The 25389-nt window shown below is 40.0% G+C and overlaps 1 protein-coding gene across 11 annotated transcripts in view; it reads left to right on the top strand.

Moving 5' to 3' along the window:
- Positions 1-25389, top strand: part of GLIS3 (GLIS family zinc finger 3) — a 193709-nt gene that overhangs the window by 111657 nt on the left and 56663 nt on the right. For all 11 annotated transcript variants that reach the window (XM_032675671.1, XM_032675676.1, XM_032675673.1 and 8 more), the window contains 2 exons: positions 6088-6249; positions 7515-7625. In XM_032675671.1, the coding sequence (XP_032531562.1) occupies positions 6088-6249; positions 7515-7625 (273 nt within the window). The remainder of the gene's footprint in view (positions 1-6087; positions 6250-7514; positions 7626-25389) is intronic.

Raw genomic sequence — 25389 nt, 5'->3', positions numbered from 1 at the left:
TAATATCATATACTATTAAGCTATAGTTAGATTAAGAACAAGCTAAGCTGCCTGACTTTTAGAATCAAGACTAGATACTTTTCAGTGAATGGATAAGAGCTCGGACAGATGTTGTTTCCCAGAACAAGGTCTTCAGTCCTTATTACACTGGTGATCAACCTTTTACAGTGAAAACTAGCTAATTTCTTAATCACTTGGCCACTGAATATCTGCTACTAATATTAAAGTATTCACACAGGTATTACCAAGCTGTTCGTGCAGTGTAAGGATCTAAATGTATTTCATAGAGAAGGTTGCTGTCTAATTCCAGGCAGGGCTCAGAAGTGCATGGTGCATCCAGCAGGACTTTGCATATTGCACAGGTTAATTTCTATAAACCTATGTAATTGTCATTTTACAGGATGGATTGCATGGTATGATGAACACCATCTCTGTGTATACAAAGATGAACAGTACATTCATGAGAAAATTAGTGTTTTAAAGTCATAGCAATGCTTTTGCTTTCTGTTGACATGCTTTACCTATCACTGTAAATATATTATTTCTTGCTTTTGACAATTATCCTTATAAAAAGAGATCCTGAGTTTAGGAAGTACAGAGAGGAAATTTTCTATTTTCATGGCTAGGCTTCGCGAATGAAGATTTGGGAAGGCACTATCCACATTTGCTACAGGCACGCTGGTGGCTAATGAGGCCAATACGTGACAGACATATCCGATTGCAAAAGGCGCAGCAGAAAGACTCCTTAGATGGCGTAATCTGCAAGACACGGTTCTTTCTGCGTTGCCTTTTTTCCTCGAGAGTGATCCTGCGTGTGTTCTCAAAGGAGACAGCTGCGTTATAGATGGCGTGTCTCCGGGCCTCCCGATTGGAGGCCAGAGTAGACCAGTTATGTTGATCAATATGGCCAAGGCTGAGATGTTGTTTCAGGGAGTCCTTGTATCTTTTCTTCGGGGCTCCTCTCATGCGGCAGCCAGTGGCAAGTTCACCATAGAGCAAGATCTTAGGGAGGCGGTGGTCCTTCATCCTTGAGACGTACCCTGCCCAGCGCAGCTGCGTTCTCAGTAACATGGCCTCAATACTTGTGACAGCTGCTTGCTCAAGAACAGATGTATTGGTCACATAATCTGACCAGCGGATGTTTAGGATTGTACGGAGACAGCGTTGATGGAACTGTTCTAGGAGACGCAGGTGGTGGCGGTAGATGACCCATGATTCGGAACCATATAAGAGAGTAGACAACACTATGGCTTTGTAAACACCGATCTTGGTGCTTTTCTTCAAGTGTTTATTATGCCATACTCTTTTGTGGAGTTTTTCAAAAGCACTATATACCTTAGCTAACCTGTTGTCTATCTCTCCGTCGATCTTACCATCTGAGGAGATGAGGCTACCAAGGTAATTAAACTGTTGGACTGATTTGAGCTCTGATTGGCCAATGGTGATGTGGGGATGATGGAAGACTTCCTGAGGTGCGGGTTGATGGAGGACCTCTGTCTTCTTTAAGCTGACTTCCAGCCCAAAGAGCTCAGCAGCATCTGCAAAGCAGGATGTTTAACGCTGCAGAGCTGCTTCTGTGTGGGCAACAAGGGCAGCGTCATCAGCATAAAGCAGCTCCCGGACAAGATGGTTTAAGGTCTTGGTGTGGGCCTTCAGTCGCCTTAGATTGAATAGACTTCCATCAGTACGGTATCGAATGTAGGTACCGTCCTGTTCCTCGAGGTCTGCTGTGGCCCTTTGGAGCATCATGCTAAAGAAGACGGTGAATAGGGTTGGAGCGAGAACGCAGCCTTGTTTCACACCATTCTTAATTAAAAAGGGCTCAGAAAGTGTGTTGCCATATCTGACTTGGCCGTGCTGATCCTCATGGAGGGAGATGATCATTTTAAGGAACTTGGGGGGACAACCTAAACGTTCCAAAATCTGCCACAGACCTTTTCTGCTCACAGTATCAAAAGCCTTGGTGAGGTCGACAAAGGTTACATAAAGACCTTTGTTCTGTTCCCTACACTTCTCTTGCAGTTGTCTGAGGACAAATACCATGTCTGTAGTATTCCTGTTGGCTCTGAAACTACACTGACTTTCAGGTAGAATTCCTTCTGCTATAGTGGGTATTAGTCTGTTCAAGAGTATTCTTGCCACGATTTTGCCAACAATGGAGAGCAGAGTAATACCACGATAGTTTGAGCAATCTGATTTAATACCTTTCTTCTTATACAAAGTGATGATGACTGCATCACAAAGGTCTGATGGTAGTTCACCGAGCTCCCAACAGCGCACCACAAAGTCGTGAAATTTGGTATGGAGTGTGAGGCCCCCATGTTTCCAGACTTCAGGTGGAATTCCATCAACCCCAGCTGCCTTGCCGATTTTCACCTGCTGTATGGCCTTGAGGGTTTCTCCTAAAGTGGGGGCAGTATCCAATTCATACTTTACTGGTTGTTGTGTGATGAACTGAATTGCTGAATCTTGGACTACACGGTTGGTACTGAAAAGAGTCTGAAAGTGTTCAGACCATCGATTCAAAATGGAGGTTTTCTCTGTCAGAAGCATTTGACTATCAGTGCTGAGTAGAGGGCTTTGTACCTGGTATGTAGGCCCGTATGCTGTTTTCAGGGCCTCATAGAATCCTTTGTGATCACCTGTATCTGCGCATAATTGAGTTTTTTCAGCTAGACCGATCCACCAGTTGTTCTGGATGTCACGGAGTTTCTGTTGGAGCTTGCTGCATGCGAGACGAAAGGCTGTTTTTCTTGCGTGACAGGATGGCAGTGCAAGGTGTGCTTGGTGGGCGGTTCTCTTCTTCCTCAACAAGTCAAGGAAATTTTCTATATGAGCTACTTAATGGTTTCAATTTGCATGCAGCAGTAAAAGTAATAGCTCAGTGACTTGATTTCTGTATTTCAGTTTAGGAAAACATTACACATAATACTTGCAAAAAATCTGTTCTAATCTGGGATATATTTAGGAGTGTTAAACAGATACAGAATGCTAGATGTATGCCATATACTTAAGTGACTAGCTGTAATAAAGGTGTTATATCCTCCTCTTCAACAGCAGTTAATAACTTAGAAAACTGTGATGAATTTCATTTCAAAATACAACTACCAGCTCCCTGACCTTTTTCCCCCTTAAGTAGTTGTGTCTTGTCTGGAATACTTTCATTGAAATCTGTTTATTGGGATAGAATGTATATATAAAAGAGTATCTTTTCATTCCTTTTATCTTAAGCATTGGAGATTCCCAAGGCCTCAAGAAATTTAGTTTATAGAGTAAACATTTGTTAACTGTTGAGTAAAGATGGTCTTTCTAATAATACAGGCTTGCAGAGTCTGTGTTTAGCTACAATGACCTTTTCAACAGTACACAACTATATATAGCCTTGTAAATATGCTACACATTAGTTAAGGGCTGTGGAGAGAAGAGAGAACTTCAGAGTATCTTTTCTCCTTCCAGGTTATGCTCAGCAATGGAGGAGTGTTTAGAAATAACAATTCTTAAACTTGTTACATTCCCCAGTTCTGCTTAGTTAAACGTTTAAAAATCAATACTAATTTTACCATCGCATAAACAATCATTTACACCTGTTTAAGTTTGTTTGTGTACTTGAAGATTCGGAGTTTAATAAGCTGTGAAATAAACAAATCATTTTCATTGGTCTGAAATTGAAATTCATGGTTGCTTGAGATCCTACAATTTATCTCATACTTATATACAGCATAGTTACAGTCATTAGAATGGAAGGTTGTTCTTTTATGAAGTTATTACAAAATAATAACTTGTCTCCATAAGATAGGCTAATCAGTAGGTTTCTTTCTAATTTTAACATAAGTGGTCTTGAATTATTTTGCTTTTTGAAGGTTTAAAACTGAAAGAGTACATTTAGATTAGAAATTAGGAAGAAATTCTTTATTTTGAGAGTAGTGAGGCATTGGAGCAGGTTGCCCAGAGGAGTTGTGGCTTCCCCACAACTGTGTCTGGAAGCGTTCAAGGAGATGCTGGATGGAGCTCTGAGCAACCTAGACTAGTAGAAGGTATCCCTGCCCATGGCAGGGGAGTTGAAAATAGATTGTATTTAAGGTCCCTTCTGACCCAAGCCATTCTATGATTCCATGATCTTATGATTCATTTGTTATATCAGTTTTTAGCTCTCATGCTTTTATGCTTTCTCCATCAACTCTTTACTTTTTCCTAGAAAAATGTGGTATTTTTGTCCAGGCAATTTTAAGCAATATCTGTCTTTTTTATTTTATTTATCCTGGAACATTTTCTAATAATATATCACTAAAATTAAAAATATTTTTACACTTGCAACAATTTTATGTATGCATCCTAAAGCTTCATAAACATAGGGGCAACACTGTTTGTACAAGCATAAATTAATGTTCAGTGATCAAAATTGGATAACCTGAAAAGCATGGTAGGTTTGCTTTGGATATAGGGATGGAATATAAATAAAAAGCTTCATAGGTTGATGCATTTTCTGAAATGGATGTGTGGGAAAGATAATTTGCAATTATGGTAGAGCAGGGGTGGTTGATCCTATTTCTCAAGCTTTAATTACTTAAGCTCAATTTTAATATTGCTATTTTATAGGTAATGTGATTTATACTTTATTCTTTAAACTTGTAACTCTGTCTTGCATTGATCAAAATACAGATGTGCTTAAAATTAAAGGATAAAAACTTTATATCCTTTTTTCCCTTTTTTAAAGTATGTTACAGACTTGTAAGAAATTATCAGAATTATGTCAGTGTTTTCCTACCTCTGCTTTTGTAAACTTACACACTTAATAATATATTATAAATTTATAATATAAATTTATTTGTGTTATTCTGACATCAGAACAGTCTGTTTCTTTTCAGTGAATGAAGTTAATGTGTAGTGAAATGATGGAAATCGACAATTTCTTAGCTTTAGAAATTTTGACATCTCTGTACTGCATTATTGTTTTTGCAAGCATACAAGAACCTCAATCTAGCATATCATGCAGCAGATACTTTAGGTGTTTCACAGCAGAATATGCAGCAGCTGAAACTAGTAAGATTAACTGATCCTGACTGATAGAATTTTAGGAAGCCTATACCTCTGATATTCATAAATATTTAAATATAATTGAAATCAAGTGTATATAAAAATGCTGGTGTTAAATAGAACGATGTTTTTTAGTTTCCCTTAGGATAAAATATACTATGGGAACATGATAGATGAAGAACTGGTTTTCTGTTCATATAAACTTAGATTTCTCCACAGATGCAGTACTTGATTAGGTATAGAAGTACTGTGCCACGTGGTTATTGGTTACCCATAAGGTTTACATCCTATTTTGATGGGCTTACATTATTTTTGGTACCTCATACATTTACTCATGGCAGAAAGGTAAAGACATATTTCAGAAATCATTTTACTTTTTACATCATCATTAGCAAGGCAGAGCAGACTGACATTTTTCTGCATCTGACCCTGAGATTAGCTCAGGTGGTCGGAGTATGGTGCTAATAACACCAGGGTTGTGGGTTTCCTCCCCGTATGGACCATTCACTTAAGAGTTGGACTTGATAATCTGTGTTGTGCCCTTCCAACTCAGAATAATCTGTGAAATCTGTGTGTAGTGTGTCTTTCCTGTTGCAAAGGTGGGGTTGGTACTGAGAGATGCCTCTTTTGGCTTAGTTGCTAGTATCTAAAGAAGCCCAGAGCTAAGATAAGAGTAGTTAGTAGAGGACTTGGGAACTTCATGATGGCTCCTTTGCTTTCTGTGAGCTATGAGAAGGAGAATCAGCTGGCTCTGTGTTTCCCAGATAGGAGCTGTGCTCTCAGCTGACTGGTCTCTTTGGGTCTCAATGTCCCATCTGTAAAATGTAGGACGTGCTTCCCTAATTCAGCCATGTGCAGGGAGGATACATACATTCTTACAATCTAAGTGGTTTGAACACTGCAACAACAGCCACTCTGAGAAGCCAGGCTTTCCTCAGCTCTGGAGAGGTACCCAGCTGTAGCAGGCTGGAGGTCTCTGCACGTCCTTTCACGCTCCTGTTTGGTATTTGCTGTGTGTGCCTTCCGTTGAAATAATTTCTTTCTCTTTTCTAGTTTAAGGGTTGCAAGAAAGCCTTTTCCAGACTAGAAAATCTCAAGATTCACTTAAGGAGCCATACAGGTGAAAAGCCGTACCTTTGCCAGCACCCTGGCTGCCAGAAAGCGTTCAGCAACTCCAGTGACCGCGCCAAGCACCAAAGGACACACTTGGAGACTGTAAGGATACAGCATTTCCCTTGCAGTCCCCTGTACATTAGACCATGTGGTCCTTTCCTAGAGCTTGGTGAGAGCAGGTAGCCCATAACCTTAGAGACAGGAGGGTGGAGTGTCTAATGAGGCTGTTGAAGCTGTTTCAGAAGTGATCCAATAATGTAAGTGTGGAAGAAGATGGGTCAAGCTAGTTGATAAAAAGGCTACAGGTCTGTAGTCTTTGCTGCAGGTAGAGGCAGTAACTTTCTCCCACTTAGCTGATCTTTAGGGAAATTGAAACAATCTGCAATAATAACTGCTCTTTGACAAAAAGCTAAGGCTGGTGCATGTACCAGAAAGTCAAGAGAGGAAAAGTAATTTTGCAAATCTAAAAATTTTTATGCCAACAAATTGTTGCTTGTAAATTTGAGTCACAGCTGAGATTTGTTTAAAAACTTTTTTTTCATAACAAAAGATCATGTTTTGTCAGAGACAAGCCTTTTCCCAGGGGGCAGGAGTCCAGAAATAAAATTACAACAATGCCATTTGAATGCCCTTAAATGCCTGTTAAAAAATAAATTATCCATTTTGAATAGTCAATACTATGGCTGGCAAGTTAATAATTTGTACAAAGTGTTTTTGGAAATGCTTTGTGAAACATAAATTACTAAATTGCAAAATAGCTAATTTCAGGAAACAGTTGGACCTGATTTTCTAAGGTGACATATTAGAAAATGTGAGCTGAAGGAGTTGGTCTTGTACTTCCCATTAGAATGTGTATTTTTGTGTATTTAATACTTTTGAAACTACGGTATTCAGTGTTTGGTTTGGTTTTTGCTTGCTTTCTTTCTAATATAGCAAACTAACACTTTTTCTTGTTCTCTTTTTCTGAAGCAGATCCTTCTGTAATCCTAAAAAGTCTTTCTGGGCATTTACTTCAGTTTCTTTTCCTGGTTCACTAAAGACTGTAATCTCTGATTAAGTCAAAGATTGCTCTGAGGGTGGAAGAATTGTGAGTATATCTAGCAATATTCATTGTACTGATTACAAAAAAAAAAAAGGTAACAGTGAAAGGTGCCATAATGAAAGCTTTCCTTTGGTTTGTCTGCCTTAAAAGCCTTAATTTCATGCTTTTCCTTTCTAACAAATTACTAAGCATTCTGCTTGTAATAATGTACGTTTGTGTTCTGTAGTAATGCAGTTTGCAGCATCCCAAGGCTCAAAAGGGATTCTCTTGTGTTAAAATAATCTGCGATTTAACAGTGGCTTTGTCCTTTTTCTTTTTGACTTAGAAACCTTATGCGTGTCAGATTCCAGGATGTACTAAGCGATACACAGATCCAAGTTCCCTGAGAAAGCATGTGAAAGCCCATTCTTCTAAAGATCAACAAGTCAGGAAAAAGGTAAATTTCCTACTGTCTTGACTGCTGTAAAGCTTACGTGGAGAAGTCACTGTTATAACATTAGATGTTTCAATGCGTCTTCAAGTACTTGTTCTGATTTCAGACTGTTCATTAGGAAAAATGTTAATAGGAAGTAGTAGATTCAGTTAGTATATAGCTGATTTCATCTTTGACTTAATGAGTCTGCCTGTTCTAATGCTTTATGTTTTCTGATATGATGGTTAATCACTAGCCATGCATAACGAGGCAAATAAAAGTAATTTTTGCAAACAGAAATTTTCGGTTTTAAATTCTGTCACTCGGTAAATACACAGTATTAAAAAGTACTGATCAGTCTCAGATGGAAGGATGGATTTTGAGGCAGTACGTGAGATTAAACTCTAAATTTTATTTTCATATACCAGACACTTGCAATACCAAGCCATTTCACAATATCAGTTCCCTGTGGATATCAAGTCCATGAATCAAGAACTGTTTATATGTTTAAGTATATCTCTGAAAAGCTAAGTTGTGACCTAAGGGAATGATTTTCTTTTTTTGAGCATTTTTCATTGTAGCTCCAATTAATCACTGGCACTATTTCATTGGATTGTTTAGATCATTAAACATAAAAGTCTAAGCTTTTAGTTTAAAGGAACCTGGTCCTGATAAAAGGGCAACGAACATGAACTGATTTAGGGATAGATACACCTTTGAAATGTCAACACTGTGTTGAACAAGTTATAATTTAGAAGTTTTAGAATTAATTGGACAGCCATTCATAGTAAGTAGCCAGAAAAGTGCTTCATGCAGCACTGGAAGCACTGAGTGGCAGTATTTAAAGCTGCAGTATGCAAATAGGAAGAGTAAGTTTTGATTCAATGGTTTGTTGAAGCAACATGTCAGTCTCTGAGGAGCTGACCTGTAGTATTCATGAGAAATTTCCTTTATGAATGCCCACACCTGTATCAGAGATGAAGTAAATAAGTGTTCATTTTCACCTTAATGAGTAGTTCTTTGGCTCCCTTGTTCCTGTGCATGCTGCCCAGAGGCTGGTCTGCCAAAGGAGATTTGCAAGCCTTGTTCTGCCTGTCCCAGAGGGCAACTCAGCCACCCAGACACCATCTTTTAAAAGCTTGTAAATTAAATGCTAATCAGCTCAATTCATTCTGAGAAATTTGTGTGATGCCTCAACTAAAACTGGCATAATGGACCTGAATTCAGGTATTTAACTCCACTGTATCATTACTGTCACTGAAGGCAAAATAATGTGTTATCCCCTCTCTCATTTTGCTCTATTTCACTCCTGTGTCAGATTTTCCTTCCTGCATTTCATTCACTATTTGATTTTGCTCAGTTTTCATTCCCTCTTTGTGCCAGACAGTTTAAACTTGACCCTTTTTACTTCTCACTTGACTCTCTGTGGGCACATTCTAGACTTATCCCCCATTTTTTCATCCCTCTTTGGTAAGGATTTGTTTATGCTTATTGATGACCTGAGCTAATATGAAAGGGGAAATAAGCCAAACCTCCACAAAAAGAAAAGAAAAATTGTGGCATCTGTCAAGCAAGATACTTAAAGCACAGATAAAGTTTGCATAATGTTAACAAGGTACAACCTAGCTAGTTTTGGACCTTTGAGAGGTTATAATTACTAACTAACATTATGCTTTGGTATTTGAAATATTTCCTGGTGGTAATAATAATAAAAAATAAGAACAACAAACCTCTTAATGCAGAATTAAGGTTATGTATGGATTTAATTAAATGTGAAAATTGGTTTAATGTCAAAAAGGTATTTACAAAAATCTGAATTCATCAAAAGTAACCATAAAAATTTCAAGGTGTTAAAGGCACAGTAGACTAATACTTCCAGCCCTAGGGATCTATTCTGTTGAAAAGAATGAAACCCTTTGCTGTCACACCCCATTAGTCATGGGTTCCTTTAATATATTGTGCCTGACTGCTTTTAATCCTCCTTTTAACCTCCGCCTACATACCAAGTGACATTATTGTGGCGTCTTAAGTTACTGGCTCTCCAAGACTGTACCTGCAAATGTGTCTTTGATGTTGCATAGTCTTAAAGAGCAGGATGAAGTATGTTCATAACAGTGGAATCAGCTACTTGCTGTGCTAATGTTTTAATTGAGTCTTCGTCCCAGATTTTTTAGATCTGTCCTTTGACCCTTTCCTTGGCTCTCTAAAATGGAGCCAGATTATGCCATGGAATATAGGTAAATTTCCATCTCTGAATTATTTTAAGCAACATTTGTTGATATGTATCTATGACTTACCAAATAAGGCAAAATGCCTTTTCTGCAAATCCTGTAATGCAGTCACTGTTTCCCTTCTCCCAACTCCCAGCCTCCAACCATACATTAAATACATTTAACTGTGCATCTCTCCAGGTATTGGCATGAAATTCTGTAGAACAAGAAGATCACAGCACAAATATACTTAATGAAAGCATTTTAGTTGATAGTACAATAAACTTTGTTTTACTCTTAAGAGGAAAACAGAGCCATGAGTGAGTAAAGACAGCCATGTCTGCTTTAATCGTCTTTGTCCAATTTGCAAAATTCTTCATAAAGATGAGGGCAAACATGTACACAAATATCACGCAAATACCTGGGAACAGATGCTGAAAATGTTTTTATATACATTTTAGGTATAATCTCTATGCATCATAATATTCAGTCTGTACTTCTAAAATATTTCAGTGGGGTAAAAAGCAGTGCTTATTTCTTAATTTAAAAAGGAAAAATTGCTGGTTCTGGCAGGATTTCATCTTCCCATGAGGAAGATGGATGGAGCTCCTTCTAATCAGGGAAGTCACTGACAGAAAACTGGATAGTACCCAAAATGAGAGCTTAAAGTGATGCTGAGAAGAATGCTAATGTACAACATGTCCCTGGACTACAATTACTTTTGAAACCTGTTCTCTTCCTAATCTTGTCCTCATTTCAACTTTGAAAGGACAACAAACTTACAAGATTTTTTTGTAAGTTGACTAAACAAGTAAGCTTATTTTCAGTTGGTTACACTCTTTGTTTTCAGTAAACAGCAAATGTCTTTCATCTGTGAACTGATGATACTGTGTGCAAAAATAAGAATCCATAGCTCTTTTAGTTTGTAAGCCTTTTTACTGAAGTCAGTGAAAATGAAATTATAAAATATATCAACAAAATCTGGAGCCTGCACTTTTAGATATCACAGAATCACAGGATGGGTCAGGTTGAAAGGGACCAAAGTGGATAATCTGGTCCAACCTCCCTGCTTAAGCAGGGTCATCCTAGACCACATTGCGCAGGATTCTGTCCAGATGGTTCTGGAATATTTTGAGTGAGGGAGACTCCACAACCTCTCTGGGCAATCTATTGTAGTGCTCAGTCACACACACAGTAAATAAGCTCTTCCTCACGTTCAGGTGGAACTTCCTGTGCACCACTTTCTGCTCACTGCCTTTTGTCCTATTGCCTGGCACTACTAAGAAGAGCCTGACTACATCCTCTTGACACCCGCTCTTGAGATATTTATAGGCATTGTTGATGTCCCCTCTCAGTTGTCTCTTCTCAAGGCTGAACAGACTGAGCTCTCTCAGCCTTCTTTGTAAGAGAGATCCAGTGACTTGAAATCTTATTGTTTAAATTAGTTATGAATAACCGTGTAATATGTCTTATCCATAACTAATTTGAACAACAAGATTTGAGACAAGTTTTGAGATGTTGAATGATTACCTGACGATTCCATCTGAAAGCTCTCTGTCCTGGAAACCTGCATTATCTTAGCTCATTCAAATGGGTCTTTAGGAAACCATGCAGGGATTCATCTGTCCAAATGGCTTAACGCCTCAGCAGATGCATAACATCATCAGTGATACTCCTAGGTTAGTACTTAGTCTTACTCTAACACAGCAATTGTGTCTATTTTTCTGGGATAAAATCTTTGTACTGTCTCTGCCAGAAAGCAAATATCATGGATGTGTAACTTCGGAAAAGTCAGTCCATAGAATGTTTCTGAAAGTTGTCTAGATTTGATGGAGATTTTTTTAATTGTAATTTATGTGGTACATCTACCAAATCACTAAGGAATGAAGGGGATTGTGAGACCTCAGGAGATAAGGGATATGTGCACAGACTTCAAGAGAGATTTATTTCTGCCTAATAATCTTCCTTTTTGATAGAGATTGGTCAATTGTAAAATGATGGCTGAACAAGTCACTTCTGGGGAGTTGTCATAACCTTATCCCAATGAAGACAGATTCCAATATATAAGAAATGCTTCCAATATTTGTTCCTGTGATATCTGGCTGGAAAGAGGTTTTTTCAGGTGTTGCTGTTGGGGAATAAAGGACCAGAAGGCAACCAGGATTTCTCTAATCCTAGTGGTATTTGTGCATGATTTTTCCACATTGCATTTATTGCTCTTTCAAAAACCAATCAGCTAGCAATGGCAGAAGGTTTTCAGAATAGTTTTCCTGATTACAATGAGAAAAACACTGATAGACTGTACTGCTGAAATGAAGCAGGCAGTATGACACCTCAGCTGTATCCACTCCCACTTCAGATTAGGAGATGCTAGTTGTAGAGCAGAGCAGTCCACACTAGGTGTGGAGCATGTTGAAAAGAATGGGATAATAGACCATCTGACCAAAGCCATTCCTGGCATTGCCTTGCAGAGTGGCCTGTGCTGACTTTGACAAGGGTGCCCACCTGAACTGAGAGGGCTTTACGGAAGCCACCTTGCTAATAAAGATCCTACAGGCATTGCTCTTCTCCCACTGTGCAATCCCTATATTATCAAAAAGGAGATATAAAATCTCCACCTTTAGAGGCAGATTTCAATAACTGATTTCTTCTGAAGCCTAGTAGTTTTATATTTCTTTTCTAACAGTTCACTTATTCTCCCATAAAGCCCTGTTATGTATAATGTTGTCGTAGTTTGACTCCCAAAAAGCCCCCAATTTTCAAGCCCCCCATAATGTTTCTCCAGAGTGAGAGAAGTTTTCAGACATGCACAACTATCAGTATGGGGGAATTATATCAAAATTGATTACTAACACAATAAATACTATAATACATATATATACAACAATCCTAACTATCTCTCCTATGGTAAAACAATGTATTTACATAGATCATCCCTCCTTTCCCCCCAGTAGAAGTCCAGAACGAAAGAAGGAGAAGTCTTTTTCACTTTCAGTGCAGCACATTCTCTCCTCTTCAAGGCAGCAGTTCCAATTCATCGTAGCTGGAAAATATTTCTCTCTCTTCATTAGAATGCAGGGGTCTCTCTCTCACCCCTACTTTGCCCTTCGGTTCCAACCGATGGTCTCACCCATGGACTGCGGGCAGGGACAAACTCACCTCACCACGGCTTTATCACAGAGTGCAGGCATTCCATGAAAGGCCCTTTCCCTGGGGGGATCAAGTTCCCCGGGTCAGAATGCTTTAGGGGCTTTCAGTTCAGTTCTTACCCCGAAAATGTTCTAGCAGATCTCTTCTGCTCTGTCTCGACTGTAAACGTGGCAGTGGGGGGGGCACTTCCCCCGCATTCCTCGGTCTGTCCGTCCTGGTCCAGCTCGCAGGACACCTCCGAGCTCTCGTCTCTCTCTCTCTAGCTGCTGCTGCATTTTGGGACTCCCTTCAAGTTTGGAAGTCCACCCCTCCTTCCCAAGGAGGTCAAAGAATTCTGGGGATTTAATTCAGTCTTACCCCCAAACTGTCTCTGCTGAGCTCTTTTCCCCCCTCCCTCACTGCGAGGGGGAAAAAGATGTAATGCAGGGGTCTCCCCGATTCTTTCAGAGTTCCCCTTAATCACCAGCCTCAGAGGGGGCTCCACTCAGCTGCTGTGCTGCTCCTGGCCCCCCAGCCAGGACCAGGGGGCAAAGGCCCCCGGCCCCACTCTCTAACATGTGGCCTTTCAGGGCATGGCTGCCTCTCCTTCCAGCTACGTAATCCAGTCTTCTTTTCTGATTTGTGTAATATGCTAATTTTGCAGAGGTGTATTGCAGCTTTGGCTCTGCATCAGAAACTCACTTGGGATTAACCATTTCCAGCCCCAGGGGGGTGCTGGACAAGTCAAACTATGTCAACTTTATATGGAATCATGGAATCGCAAAGTGTTTTGGGTTGGAAGAGACCTTAAAGAACATCTAGACCTCATCTAGAACATCTAGAACATCTAGGCTCCTCAAAGCCCCTACCAGCCTGGCCTTGAACACTGCCAGGGTTGGAGCATCCACAACTTCTCTGGGCAATCTGTTTTAGTGTCTCAACCACCCTCACAGTAAAGAATTTATTCCTTACAGCTAATTTAAACCTATACTCTTTCAGTTTGAAATGAGTCCCCCTTGTCCTATCACTACAGTTCCTGATGAAGAGTCCCTCTGTGGCTTCCCTGAAGGCTGCTATGAGGCTTCCATGCAACCTTCTCTTTTCCAGTGTGAACAGCTGCAACTGTCTCTGCCTGTCTTGATAGTGGAGGTGAACTTCGTGATCCTCCTCTGGACTTGATCCAACAGTTCCATGTCCTTCTACTGTTGGGGGCACCAGAACTGTATGCAGTACTCCAGGCAGGGTCTCACAAGAGCAGAGAGGGAGAATCCCCTCCTTTTGAAGGAGCAAAAGGCCATACTCCTTTTGATGCAGCCCAGGATTTCTGGCTTTCTGGGCTGTGAGCACACATTGCTGACTCATGCTGAGTTTTTCATCAACCATCACCAACTCCTTCTCCTCGGGGCTGCTCCCAATCACTTCTCTGCCTAGCCTGTAGGTGTGATATATAAACCTGGCCATCTTACAGTGAAAACAAGAAACTGGAAAAACCATGAGTCCTTAAAGACGTGATATTGCCCTGTTGAACAGTATTCTCTGGAACTCAGACATACAAGTGTTTTCATTACAGGTTACCATGGAATTTTCTATAAAGTTTTGAGAGATTGTCTGCCTTTCTATTTTGTGGACTATGTCAGCAAATATATTATTCCCTCGGCAAAATAATACAGAGATTTTGCTTCTTACATACATTTGCTGCACACATCTTGATTGCTCATTGTTTACATTGCTTTACAGTTCTACAATAGAGACTTTTTATTGTGACTACATGTTGATTTTACCACACAGTTGATGAAGCTATCTGTTTAAAGAGTTTGGAAAAAACAAAATTTTACACCAGCCTTTAGATTTAGTGAACAACATGAATAGAAAACAATGTCTGGGGATTTTTTTTTTTAGCTAGTATCATTGGTTTATGTAGTTTCACAATGTATTTCCAGTTTTTCCTTTCATTTACTTCTTTCATAGTATTTGAACTAGACTTTTTTTGTGACACGATGCTTATTATGTTTCTTACAGGAAAGAAATTTTTTTTTTTCTAATTCAGTATTTAATTGATGAGGAAAGAGGGAGCCAAGGAGGGTTAGCGCATTACATCATTGGTGTTTCGGCAGGTTATTCAGGCGTTAAGCTAGTTACCAGTAACATTGTCTATTATGTGACTGTATTAATCTGGAGAAACTGCTCTGTTTGAGAGCATCTGCCTCATAGGGAGCAAATATCCTACAGTATGAACTCAGTTGCTTCTGCGTCTTCCAGTTTCTCCTTGCTCTTACTCAAACTCATAGTTCACTATTTAAACTGCAAAAGGGAGAGAATGGGTTGAAAGAGAAGCAAATCTATTTTCTTGCTTTGAGAGCAGTTGAAAATAAGGATATTTTCCTTCATTTGTTCTCTATGGAGTCCACTTGAGAGATGTCATTAATACAAAAAGAAGTGGATTCAGGGGCTAAGGGTCAGTGAGCAGTGCCTATGGCAACTAAGAAAATATTCTGCAGAAAAAAATGTAGTAAAGGGTAAGTGTTTTAATCCCCAACTTTAATCCTTTCCTGTTTTCAGAATGAAATATAAATCAGCCACCATGGCATTCATCAATTTTTCCTGAAAGGGATATTGGCAAAAAGGGATTAGGAATGGGCAGTAGTGTTTAAGGAATTTAATCATACAATTTGTTGGAAAACTTTTGAGACTAGGAATGACCAGTTCTTTTGAGTGTGGCCTGTGAGAAACAGGAAAACAGACCATGAAAACAATGGAGGACTGGGTGTGGCTGACACCCCCTGTCCCCCGGCAGCTGCTGCAATGGCAGTGATGTGCACTGTGATGGGATGCACAAGGCAGGCCCCTCAAGCTCCATCGTGGGGGATATGCTTTGCCATCGCCACATTTAGAACTCTTCGCCAGGGAGAAGGAAACATCAAAAACCTGCAATGGTTTTCATGGTGCTCTGACAGCTGTGGCAGTTGTTACAGCAAGGAGATTGTTAGTGCATTTTACTTACTGGCTAACATTTGCTGTTTCATACCCTGATTCCTCTCTGCACTTGCTTTCTGTCTTGGGCTCATACTCCTGTGAGCTTTGGCAGGGTGATGTGTTGAAACGTGCACCAGAAGGCATACATGCTGTCACCCTGCTGACATGTACAGACATGGCAAAAAAAAAAAAAATCCGAATTGTCTCAAAATTCTGTAAACAGCTGTCAGTGCATGATCATAGCATTTCATATTCTTCAGGTCCTTTTCTAATATCAAACGATATCCTTTTCTCTGTTTCTGTGTCTTCACTTCCCTGCCATGAACATGGGTTGAGAGAGCAAGAATCTTTCTTTCTTTAGAAGCCTGGTTGAGAAAGTCACTTGGGAGGCGGTCCTGAAGTGAAAAGGGCTCCAGGAAGGCTGGACATTCTTCAGGAAGGAAATCCTAAAGGCACAGGAGCACACCATCCCCATGTGATGAATGAGGAGACAGTGGAGAAGAAGACTGTCCTGGCTGAACAAAGAGCTTTGTCTGGAACTTGGGAAATAAGTGGGAGTTTCTGGCCTTTGGAAGTAGGGATAGACAACTCAGGAAGACTACAAGGATATTGTGAGGTTATGCAGCGTGAAAATTAGAAGGGCCAAAGCCCAACTAGAACTTAATCTGACCACTGCCATAAAAGATAATGAAAGATGTTTCTATAAAGACATTAGCAACAAATGGAGGGCTAAGGAGACTCTCCAATCTTTATTGAATGCCAGGGGGAAACACAGTGACAAAAGGTAAGGAAAAGGCTGAGGTGCTTAATGCTACTTTTGCCTCAGTCTTTCACTGTCAGACCAGTTATTCTGTGGGAGCCCAGCACCCTGAGCAGGAAGACAGGGATGGGGAGCAGAATGAAGCCTCCACAATCCAGGGGGAAATGGTCACTGACATGCTGCACCACTTAGAGACTCACAAGTCTATAGGAACAGATGGGATCCCCCCGGGGGTACTGAGAGAGCTGACAAAAGAGTCCAGCAAGCAACTTTACATCATTTACTGGCAGTCCTGGCTAACCAGGGAGGTCCCAATTGAATAGAAATTGGCAAATGTGACTCCCATGTGTAAGAAAGGCTGGAAGGAGGATCCAGGGAACTATAGGACTATCAGCCTGAGCTTGGGTGCTGGGGAAGATCAGGGAGCAGGACATCCTGAATGCTATCACATGGCATGTACAGGACAAACAGGGAATCAGGCCCAGCCACTAGGGTTTTGTGAAAGGCCTGCTTGACCAACTTGATCTCCTTCTATGACAGGGTGACCTGCTTACTGGATGAAGGAAAAGCTGTGGATGATGTCTGCCTGGACTTTAGTAAACCCCTTGATGCTGTTTCCCACAGCATTCTCCAGGAGAAATTGGCTACTCATGGCTCGGATGAGCACTTTGTTCACTGGGTAAAAAACTGGCTGTATGGCCAGGCCCAGAGAGTGGCAGTGAATGGAACACCCAGTGGTGTTCCCCAGGGCTCAGTATGGCCAGCTCTACTTAGTATCTTTATCAATCGTCTGGACAAGGGGCTTGAGTGCATCCTCAGTTTACAGATGACACCAAGTTAGTGGGAGTGTTGATTGGCTGAAGGGTAAGAATGCTCTGCAGAGGGATCTCTACAGGCTGGATTGATGGGCCAAGGCCAGTGGTGTGAGGTTCAACAAGGTCAAGTGCTGAGTGGCTGGAAAGCTGCCCGATGGAAAAGGACCTGGGGACGCTGGTTCACAGCAGCTGAACATGATCCAGCAGTGTGCTCAGGTGGCCAAGAAGGCCAGTGACTTCCTGGCCTGCAAGAGCAATAGTGTGGCCAGCAGGACCAGGGCAGTAATTGTGACTCTGTACTCGGCACTGCTGAGGTTGTACCTCAAATGCTGTGTCCAGTTCTGGGCCACTCACTCCAGGAGAGTGTCCAGAGAAGGGCAATGGACCTGGTGAAGGGTCTGGAAAGTAAGTCCTGTGAGGAACATCTGAATTAGCTGGGATTGTTTAGCCTGGAGAAAAGGAGGATGAAAAGGAGGCCTCCTACCTGAAAGCCAGTTATAGCTACGTGGAGGTTGGTCTGTTCTCCCAAGTGAAAAGTGACAGGATGACAGGAAATGGCCTCAAGTTTCACCATGGCAAGTTGAGGTTCGATATCAGGAAAAATCTCTTTGCTGAAAGAGTGGTCAGGCATTGAAACAGGCTGCCCAGGGAAGTGGTTGAGTAACGAGGGATTTAAAAGACCCGCATATGTGCTTAGGGACATGGTGTAGTGTTGGACTTGGCAGTACTGGGTTTACACTTGGACTTGATGATCTTACTGGTGTTTTCCAATCTAAATGATTCTATGATTCTGTAACTCCGTGATTCTCATTACCATGTCACACTTCAGTCTGGGCTTTAAATGTCCATTATGCTACTCAAGCATCATCAGTATGTGAGCAAGCAAGATTGCAGCTGTGTACAGGATGCCTAAGAGGTTGCAGTTAACCACCCTAATAGCAGCACAGATACCCTTCCCAAGTCTTTAATACTGTCCTCATTGAGTATTCCTGTTCCAAGCTGAGATCTTCTCTCCATCTGTTGTCGCTATGCAGATTTCACACTGCTGGAGAGAGGTGTTGGCAGCTGCATTGGTTGATACTGATTGTGGAGTCCTCAGTCTCACTCCTGAAGCAATGATGTACTGGCCCATATGATGAGGGCCTTCATCTGCCCATTTGTTTCCTCCCTGTGCTGCAGAGCTCTGCTGGCACAGCTGTTTGTGAGACTGCTCTGTAAGCTGAATTATGGCTTTAACAACAACAAAAGAAATCCAACCTGACACAGAAATGCCCCACAATAAATAGAAGGCAGTAGAAACTGAAAGTTAGTAGTGCCAGCCTAGCCAACACTTCACGTCATCATCCTGCCATTGAAGCACACTAAGCACAGAACTCAAAGACAGTGAATGAAAACGTACAGGGATGACCTGAGGAATCTTTGCAAGGGTAAAAATCCTATGCCTGAAGGCTAATAATTTTGATCTCTTATTAGGGGAGCTGTAGTGTTTTTCCACTTTTAATCTTAGGCTCTAATCAAGGTATTTTGAATGGAGGAGTATTTTCACGTATGAGCTGGTACATGCATGAAATAAAATTTCAGTGTGATACACACAAAATCAAATATTTAAAGTCAAGGCCAGTATTATACAAAGGATGCTGCAGAATTAAAAAAAAAAAAATGAATGTGAAATCTGAAAATCTTTGTTTCTGTAAACTAACAATTGCTGATATTATCTACAAGTTTACTTGGCAATTTTTTTGTAATCTGTGACAGGGAGAAAAATACATTTGTGCTAAATGAAGCTCCAGGTGGATAAGTACATGTTTATTTTACACATTTTTCTGCTCAAGAAGTGAAAATTTGCCAAACAGATATATTTTAAGAAAGTGAAAGCAAGTTATTCAGTACAAGTCGTTTCTTTGTCAGGCTACATTTACCTGGGAAAACTGATGTTTAGCGGTATCATATACTAGCTATATCCCCAGATCAGTCTGGCACAAAATAGTGATTTTTTTTCCTGCTTTTTGAATGGCACAGTTCAGCTATTAGGTTGCTGTTCACACCAAAACCAGCTACAAGCCTGTTCGGAACTGCGAAAAAAAATAATTATGAAATAGAAAGAATCCTAGGTGTAATGTAGATAATATTTCTGTTAAGATGGTTGAGTGTTTTCAGATTTGATACAATCTGATATGGGACAGGAAGAGAGGTAGTGTGTGGGGTGGTGTGCACGCGTGTGTGTGTGTGCATGCAAACATGGGTGCTTTCTAGTTCTGTAGAGCAAAATGATAATCAATTTCAACAAAACTATGGCCAAACTTTTTTTATCTCAGAAAAGGGCAACTTACAAAACATCTCACTCAAACTATACTTTCCTTCTTTAAAGTAAGATTCTCAGTTTGATTTTTTTATTCAAGGTTTCCTTTAAGATCTGTCCCACCTGGAATTTTTCCTGTTAAAGTGATGTTCTTGGTGTCCTGTATCATTTTAGTGATGATATAACCCAAAAAAGTACTCAAATTAGAATAATACCAATCAAAAGAAAACTGCCTGTTCTATATATAATAAAAGTAGAATTAATTTTAGTGTTATCAATCTTAATGTAACAGTGTTTTCCTTTTGTAGTATTGCTTCAGAATCAAAATTTCTTCTTGACTTGAAATTTGCCAAAGTTAGCTGATTGTCTAGCTTCCAGATCCTTTTGATTTTTAATGCAAGATGCTGAAAAACACTTTTGGTGTATTTTCCTGATCTGTGCTGAGACATGAAGATAGAAGCCATTTTTGTATTGAACTCAAATGTTGTTAATAAAACTTTACGAGGAGCAAAATAACTATTCTTGCGTAGAACCTAACAGCACTACTGTTCACGTAGGGTAGTCTAATTTGATTTTTATTGTGTTTTCCTGGCCAAACATTTAATTGAAACAGAATGTAAAAGCAGAGAAAAATAGCGCACACATGTCTGAAAGCTGTGGTAGACACTTAACATTTCTATCTAGAAATCCTGCACAGATGACTCCCTGAAAACAATAGTTATCAAGGAATCTCTTCTGTCTGCATTGGTTCTTTGCCCCAAAATGTCTGTAGTTTCCAGAGGCAAGAATTGGGATACTTTTTATTGACTCTCTTTAATTGTCTGCTGTCAAAAAGGTTTGGTACTGTGCAAGAAAGCACTGGACCTTGAGGCTGATGTGTATGAGTAAAGGGATGATCCGGATCTAGCAAGCAAAACTAATATGAGTAAATACTGTCACGTAGCTTGGTTTCACAGTGAACTTGTAATTTTCTCATGGTGACATCTATATACTACCAATGTCATTATTCAACCAGGACATAATTTTACTCTTAACTATGCAAGCAAATATTATATTCTGACTACTTCTTCAGAAGAGATAGTACAATATGTGGCTCTAGATAGGTCATGCTCCCCCCTCCCAATGCCAACTTAAATTACGGACAGTAAGATTGAATAAAAATTATTAACTTGTTCTGTACTGGACAGGTAGTGCTTAGAAAATTAATAGACAGACTATGTGAATAACAGAAATGTCTCCTTAGTTTTATAATGAAAACAAAACCACATCTGTAGAGCTGTTGCAGCTTGTGCAGAACAATTCCTTGAAATGAAACATAGCAATATTTAGAGGGATTTTTTGCTCATTTTAGACATGGCAGGCACAGATCTAACCTGCATAAAAATAAATAGACTATAACTAATGTCCCCCTTATCTATGGAAATACTCTGCTAGGTGCACAGCATATATGTAGTCCATTAAGCATGCTTTTATGTAAGCAAGATTTAAAATGCTGTGATTTAATGACAAAACTGGCATGTTTGAATGACTGAATGAGTCTAGACTTTGCTGAAGAATTATTTGAGTCAATCTGAATACACGTAGACAGATTTTAAAGTTACTGAAATTGTATTTTATGTGGTTTAGGATTTCTCAAACTAATAGAGAAATCCTAAAATACTTCTTTTCTGATTAAGTGTATTCATAAGCACACATTTTATATGTTTTCCTTGATGGTGTCTGATTTCTATTGTACAGGAGTAATGCTGAGGAAATTAGCCAGGTTGTACAAAAACATGCGGATCTCAGATAAAACATTCACTGGTTAGAGATATATAAAAGAAATGATCTTTTATTTTAAAGAGTCATTTTCTCGGGATTTATGTAATGCATCACATCAACAGCACATCTCTGCATTTTAACTCAAATATAACGAAATTGAAAACCGAAGACTGTATAATCTTGCTTCCTTCTAATTACTTCTGCTTATTTTGTTTAATCTTGGGTAATTATTTATTCATATGTAAAACTTAAGGGAATAGAATTTCCATCCATTGTTCTGAAAGGTGATAAACATTAGTTGGTTGTCAAAGAAATAAAACAGTTGTAAACCATGGCTGACAGTGATTTGTTTTGTGTATTAGAAAAAACTGCCACATTGTGATAGTAGACATGTCTCTTTTTATTTCCAGCATACAAATACAAATCTTCACAAGTTTACCATAAAACTGAGCTATTAAAAGTGAAAATCTGTTATTTAGAACCCATATTTCATACAGGGAAGTTTTAAGTTAGCTGAGCAGTTGATTGTTAATTTGCACTTTGGTCAGCCATAAATTTAGGCTACATTACAGCACACAAAAAATGTCTGCACTCAGCATGGTAAAATTGTCACTTATTGATTTCCCCATTCAGCAAGGTAACTCTCTAACCTCACAGTTCTTAAAAATGGATTGCCAGGTTTTCAGTCTCAGCATGCTTGTAGCTGGTGCTTGGCTCAGTGATCGTAAGGGAAGCAAGGTGATCATGGAGCTATGAGATATTGCAGCCGCGATGCTAGGAGATTTGTGCTGGGATGTGATGTATGCAGAAGTCAGAGCATCATCTGTCTTTAGCAGTTGGATGATAAGTCTACAGTCTAGTTTGGAAAAGAAATGCGTTGGTGTTAAAGCAAGAAACAGACTGCATCAGTTAGATCTGGTCAATTATTATTTCTCCTTCATAACTTTTTTAACTGAAGATAAAATTCTGTGATTGCAGTGAATGGGTTTTGCTTATTTGTAAAATCATCTGTCTCTTCATTGTCTATTCAGTGTTTCTTCACATAACACTGATTTCCCTGCATTTGTCAAAATGCATAACATTGGATTCAGTTAAAACGCTTTTGTGAAATATGAAAAAATATTTGACTGAGATAGAGTGGTTTTTTACCCTGAATGTCTTTACAGGAAAAATAAATGCCTTGATCAGATCTATTTGAACCAGAGTCTGTGTTTTGCCATCTGTTTTGTTCCAAAAAGGCCACAGCTTATGTCACCTCTGTTAATAGTACAGAGGAAAAATCTGGAAGAACATTGGGCAGAGGATGAGCTTTAAATGGCAGAGGAAACAGGACACAACAACCAAAGGATGGTTACTGTCTCTTATCAAGACAAAACAGTAATGGTGGGAAATGGAGTTTTCCAGAAGTTGTGCCTAGTTTGGGAAGCAACTGTAATTTAATGGCTGGTTCTGCTAAAGGAAGCTTACCTGTTTCTGGTCCTACCCTACTAAGCAGTAGAGAATGGCTCTTCTCTTGCTTTCTGCTTTTTCCAGTGGTGTGACAGTAATTACTCTTAAAGAGCTACTCATATGCATACCCTGCAGTAGGGGACAGTAAAGTTATTCCCAGCATCTCTTACCTGGATAGGGCTTATAGAAGGTCCATGGTAGTATTTTTAGTGGCAATTTGAATTAGCAGTATGCATCTGCAGTTGCACAAGTCAATGTAATACCCACCTCTTGCTCAGGAGATTTCATCGTATGTAAGTTAAATACATATCTTGTCATTCTAAAGTTACATATAGAATATACATATAGAATCATTGAATCATAGAATGAACCGAGATGGAAAAGACCTGCGAGATCATCAAGTCCAACCCTTGATCCAACCTCCGTGGTTACTAGTGCACTAAGTGCCACATCCAGTCTTATCTTAAAAATGTCCAGGGACAGTGAATCCACCACCTCCCTGGGCAGCCCATTCCAATGTCTGATTACTATCTCTGTAAAACATTTCTTCCTAAAATCCAACCTAAACTTCCCCTGGCAGAGCTTAAGACCTTGCCCTCTTGTCCTACTGCTGGTTGCCTGGGAGAAGAGACCAACCCCCACCTGGCTACAACCTCCTTTCAGGGAGTTGTAGACAGTGATGAGGATGAGGTCTCCCCTGAGCCTCCTCTTCTCCAGGCTGAACAACCCCAGCTCCCTCAGCCTCTCCTCAGAGGACTTGTGCTTGAGTCCCTTCACCAGCCTTGTTGCTCTTCTCTGGACTTGTTCCAGCACCTCAATATCCTTCCTGAACTGAGGGGCCCAGAACTGGACACAGTACTCGAAGTGTGGCCTCACCAGCACTGAGTCCAGGGCAAGAATCACTTCTCTGGTCCTGCTGGCCACACCATTCCTGATCCAGGCCAGGATACCAGGTGGCCTTCTTGGCCACCTGGGCACACTGCTGGCTCATGTTCAGCTTCCTGTCAATCCAAACTCCCAGGTCCCTTTCTATCTGGCTGCTCTCCAGCCACTCTGTCCCCAGCCTGTAGGGCTGCAGGGAGTTGTTGTGGCCAAAGTGCAGGAGCCAGCACTTGGCCTTGTTGAACCTCATCCCGTTGGAATCAGATCATCTCTCCAGCTTGTCCAGGTCCCTCTGCAGAGCCCTCCTGCCTTCCAGCAGCTCTAACACATAGAGCCACCCCTCCACCTCTCTCTCGTACCTTGCCTGTCCCTTCTGAAGAGCTTGTAGCCACCTATGGCAGCATACAAGTCATCCCACCACATTTCCATGATGGCGAACTACATCGTAGCTTTCCTGCTGCACGATGGCTTCCAGCTCCTCTTGTTTGTTACCCATGCTGCATGCATTGGTGTACATGCACTTCAGCTGTGCTGCTCATTTCACTTCTAACTCTGGCTTTCCACCCTCAGGCTTATCTCTGGAGAGCCTGGTTTCAACCCCTTCCTCCTTCAAACCTAGTTTAGAGCCCTCCTGGTCAGCCCTGACAGCTTACAGCTTCTGCCCTTGCAAGATAGATGAAGCCCATCTGTCTCTGGCAGGTGTGGTGCCATAGAAAATAGCATAACCTTAGATATTGTAATACATACACTTATATTCTGTGTGCATATGTAAGATTATAAAATACGTATTTCTAGCCCTTATGGTTGTAAATATCAATCAACAATAGCCAATACATTAAATAAGAACTGTCTTCAGAAATCAGGTCATAGCTGTCTCATGGTGTTTCTTTCTTTGTTTTTGTTTTTCTGTTGATAATCCTGGCATTCCTTTGTCTTTATAAGCATTCACTATTGGTCAAGCCAGAAAATCTATCAGATTCTCGTGATAGATTTGTTCTAAATATCAAAGGATTTGTGAATGCAAAACAAAACTCCCGAACAGTGTAAAATAGAAAAATTTGTAAAATAGGTGTTTGCCTGTTTTATTGTACAAGAATTACTTAATTCTTGTAACTAATATTTAAATAGTTAGTTCTCCCTGTTTTGTGCACTGTTTTATCCATATGAGTGCTATCTGATACAGAAAATCAATCCGTTTTTTGCAAAAAAAGTGCACAAATAAGCAATTTTATGCAGGCAACTTCTGTGAATTTGTATTCTATGTGATTTCTATAGAAGTCAAATTTTTTCATCATTATTTTCATATTAAATTCTGTGGACATTTAAAGTCACATAATGTTTATTAATAATGTAACTGATAAGAATTTGAATGAGAAGGTATTTGACATTTAATTTCACAACCACTTAATTTTATGAAAAAGCCATGTTACTAGTGATAGCAGCAAACCCAGCATATTTAGTGTGTGATACCAGACAATGATACATGCTGCACCGGAAGAACCATTCGTAC

Source organism: Chiroxiphia lanceolata, chromosome Z, assembly GCF_009829145.1.
Source record: "Chiroxiphia lanceolata isolate bChiLan1 chromosome Z, bChiLan1.pri, whole genome shotgun sequence".
In the NCBI taxonomy this organism is placed as follows: domain Eukaryota; kingdom Metazoa; phylum Chordata; class Aves; order Passeriformes; family Pipridae; genus Chiroxiphia; species Chiroxiphia lanceolata.
This window is presented reverse-complemented; position numbering and strand designations above follow the sequence as displayed.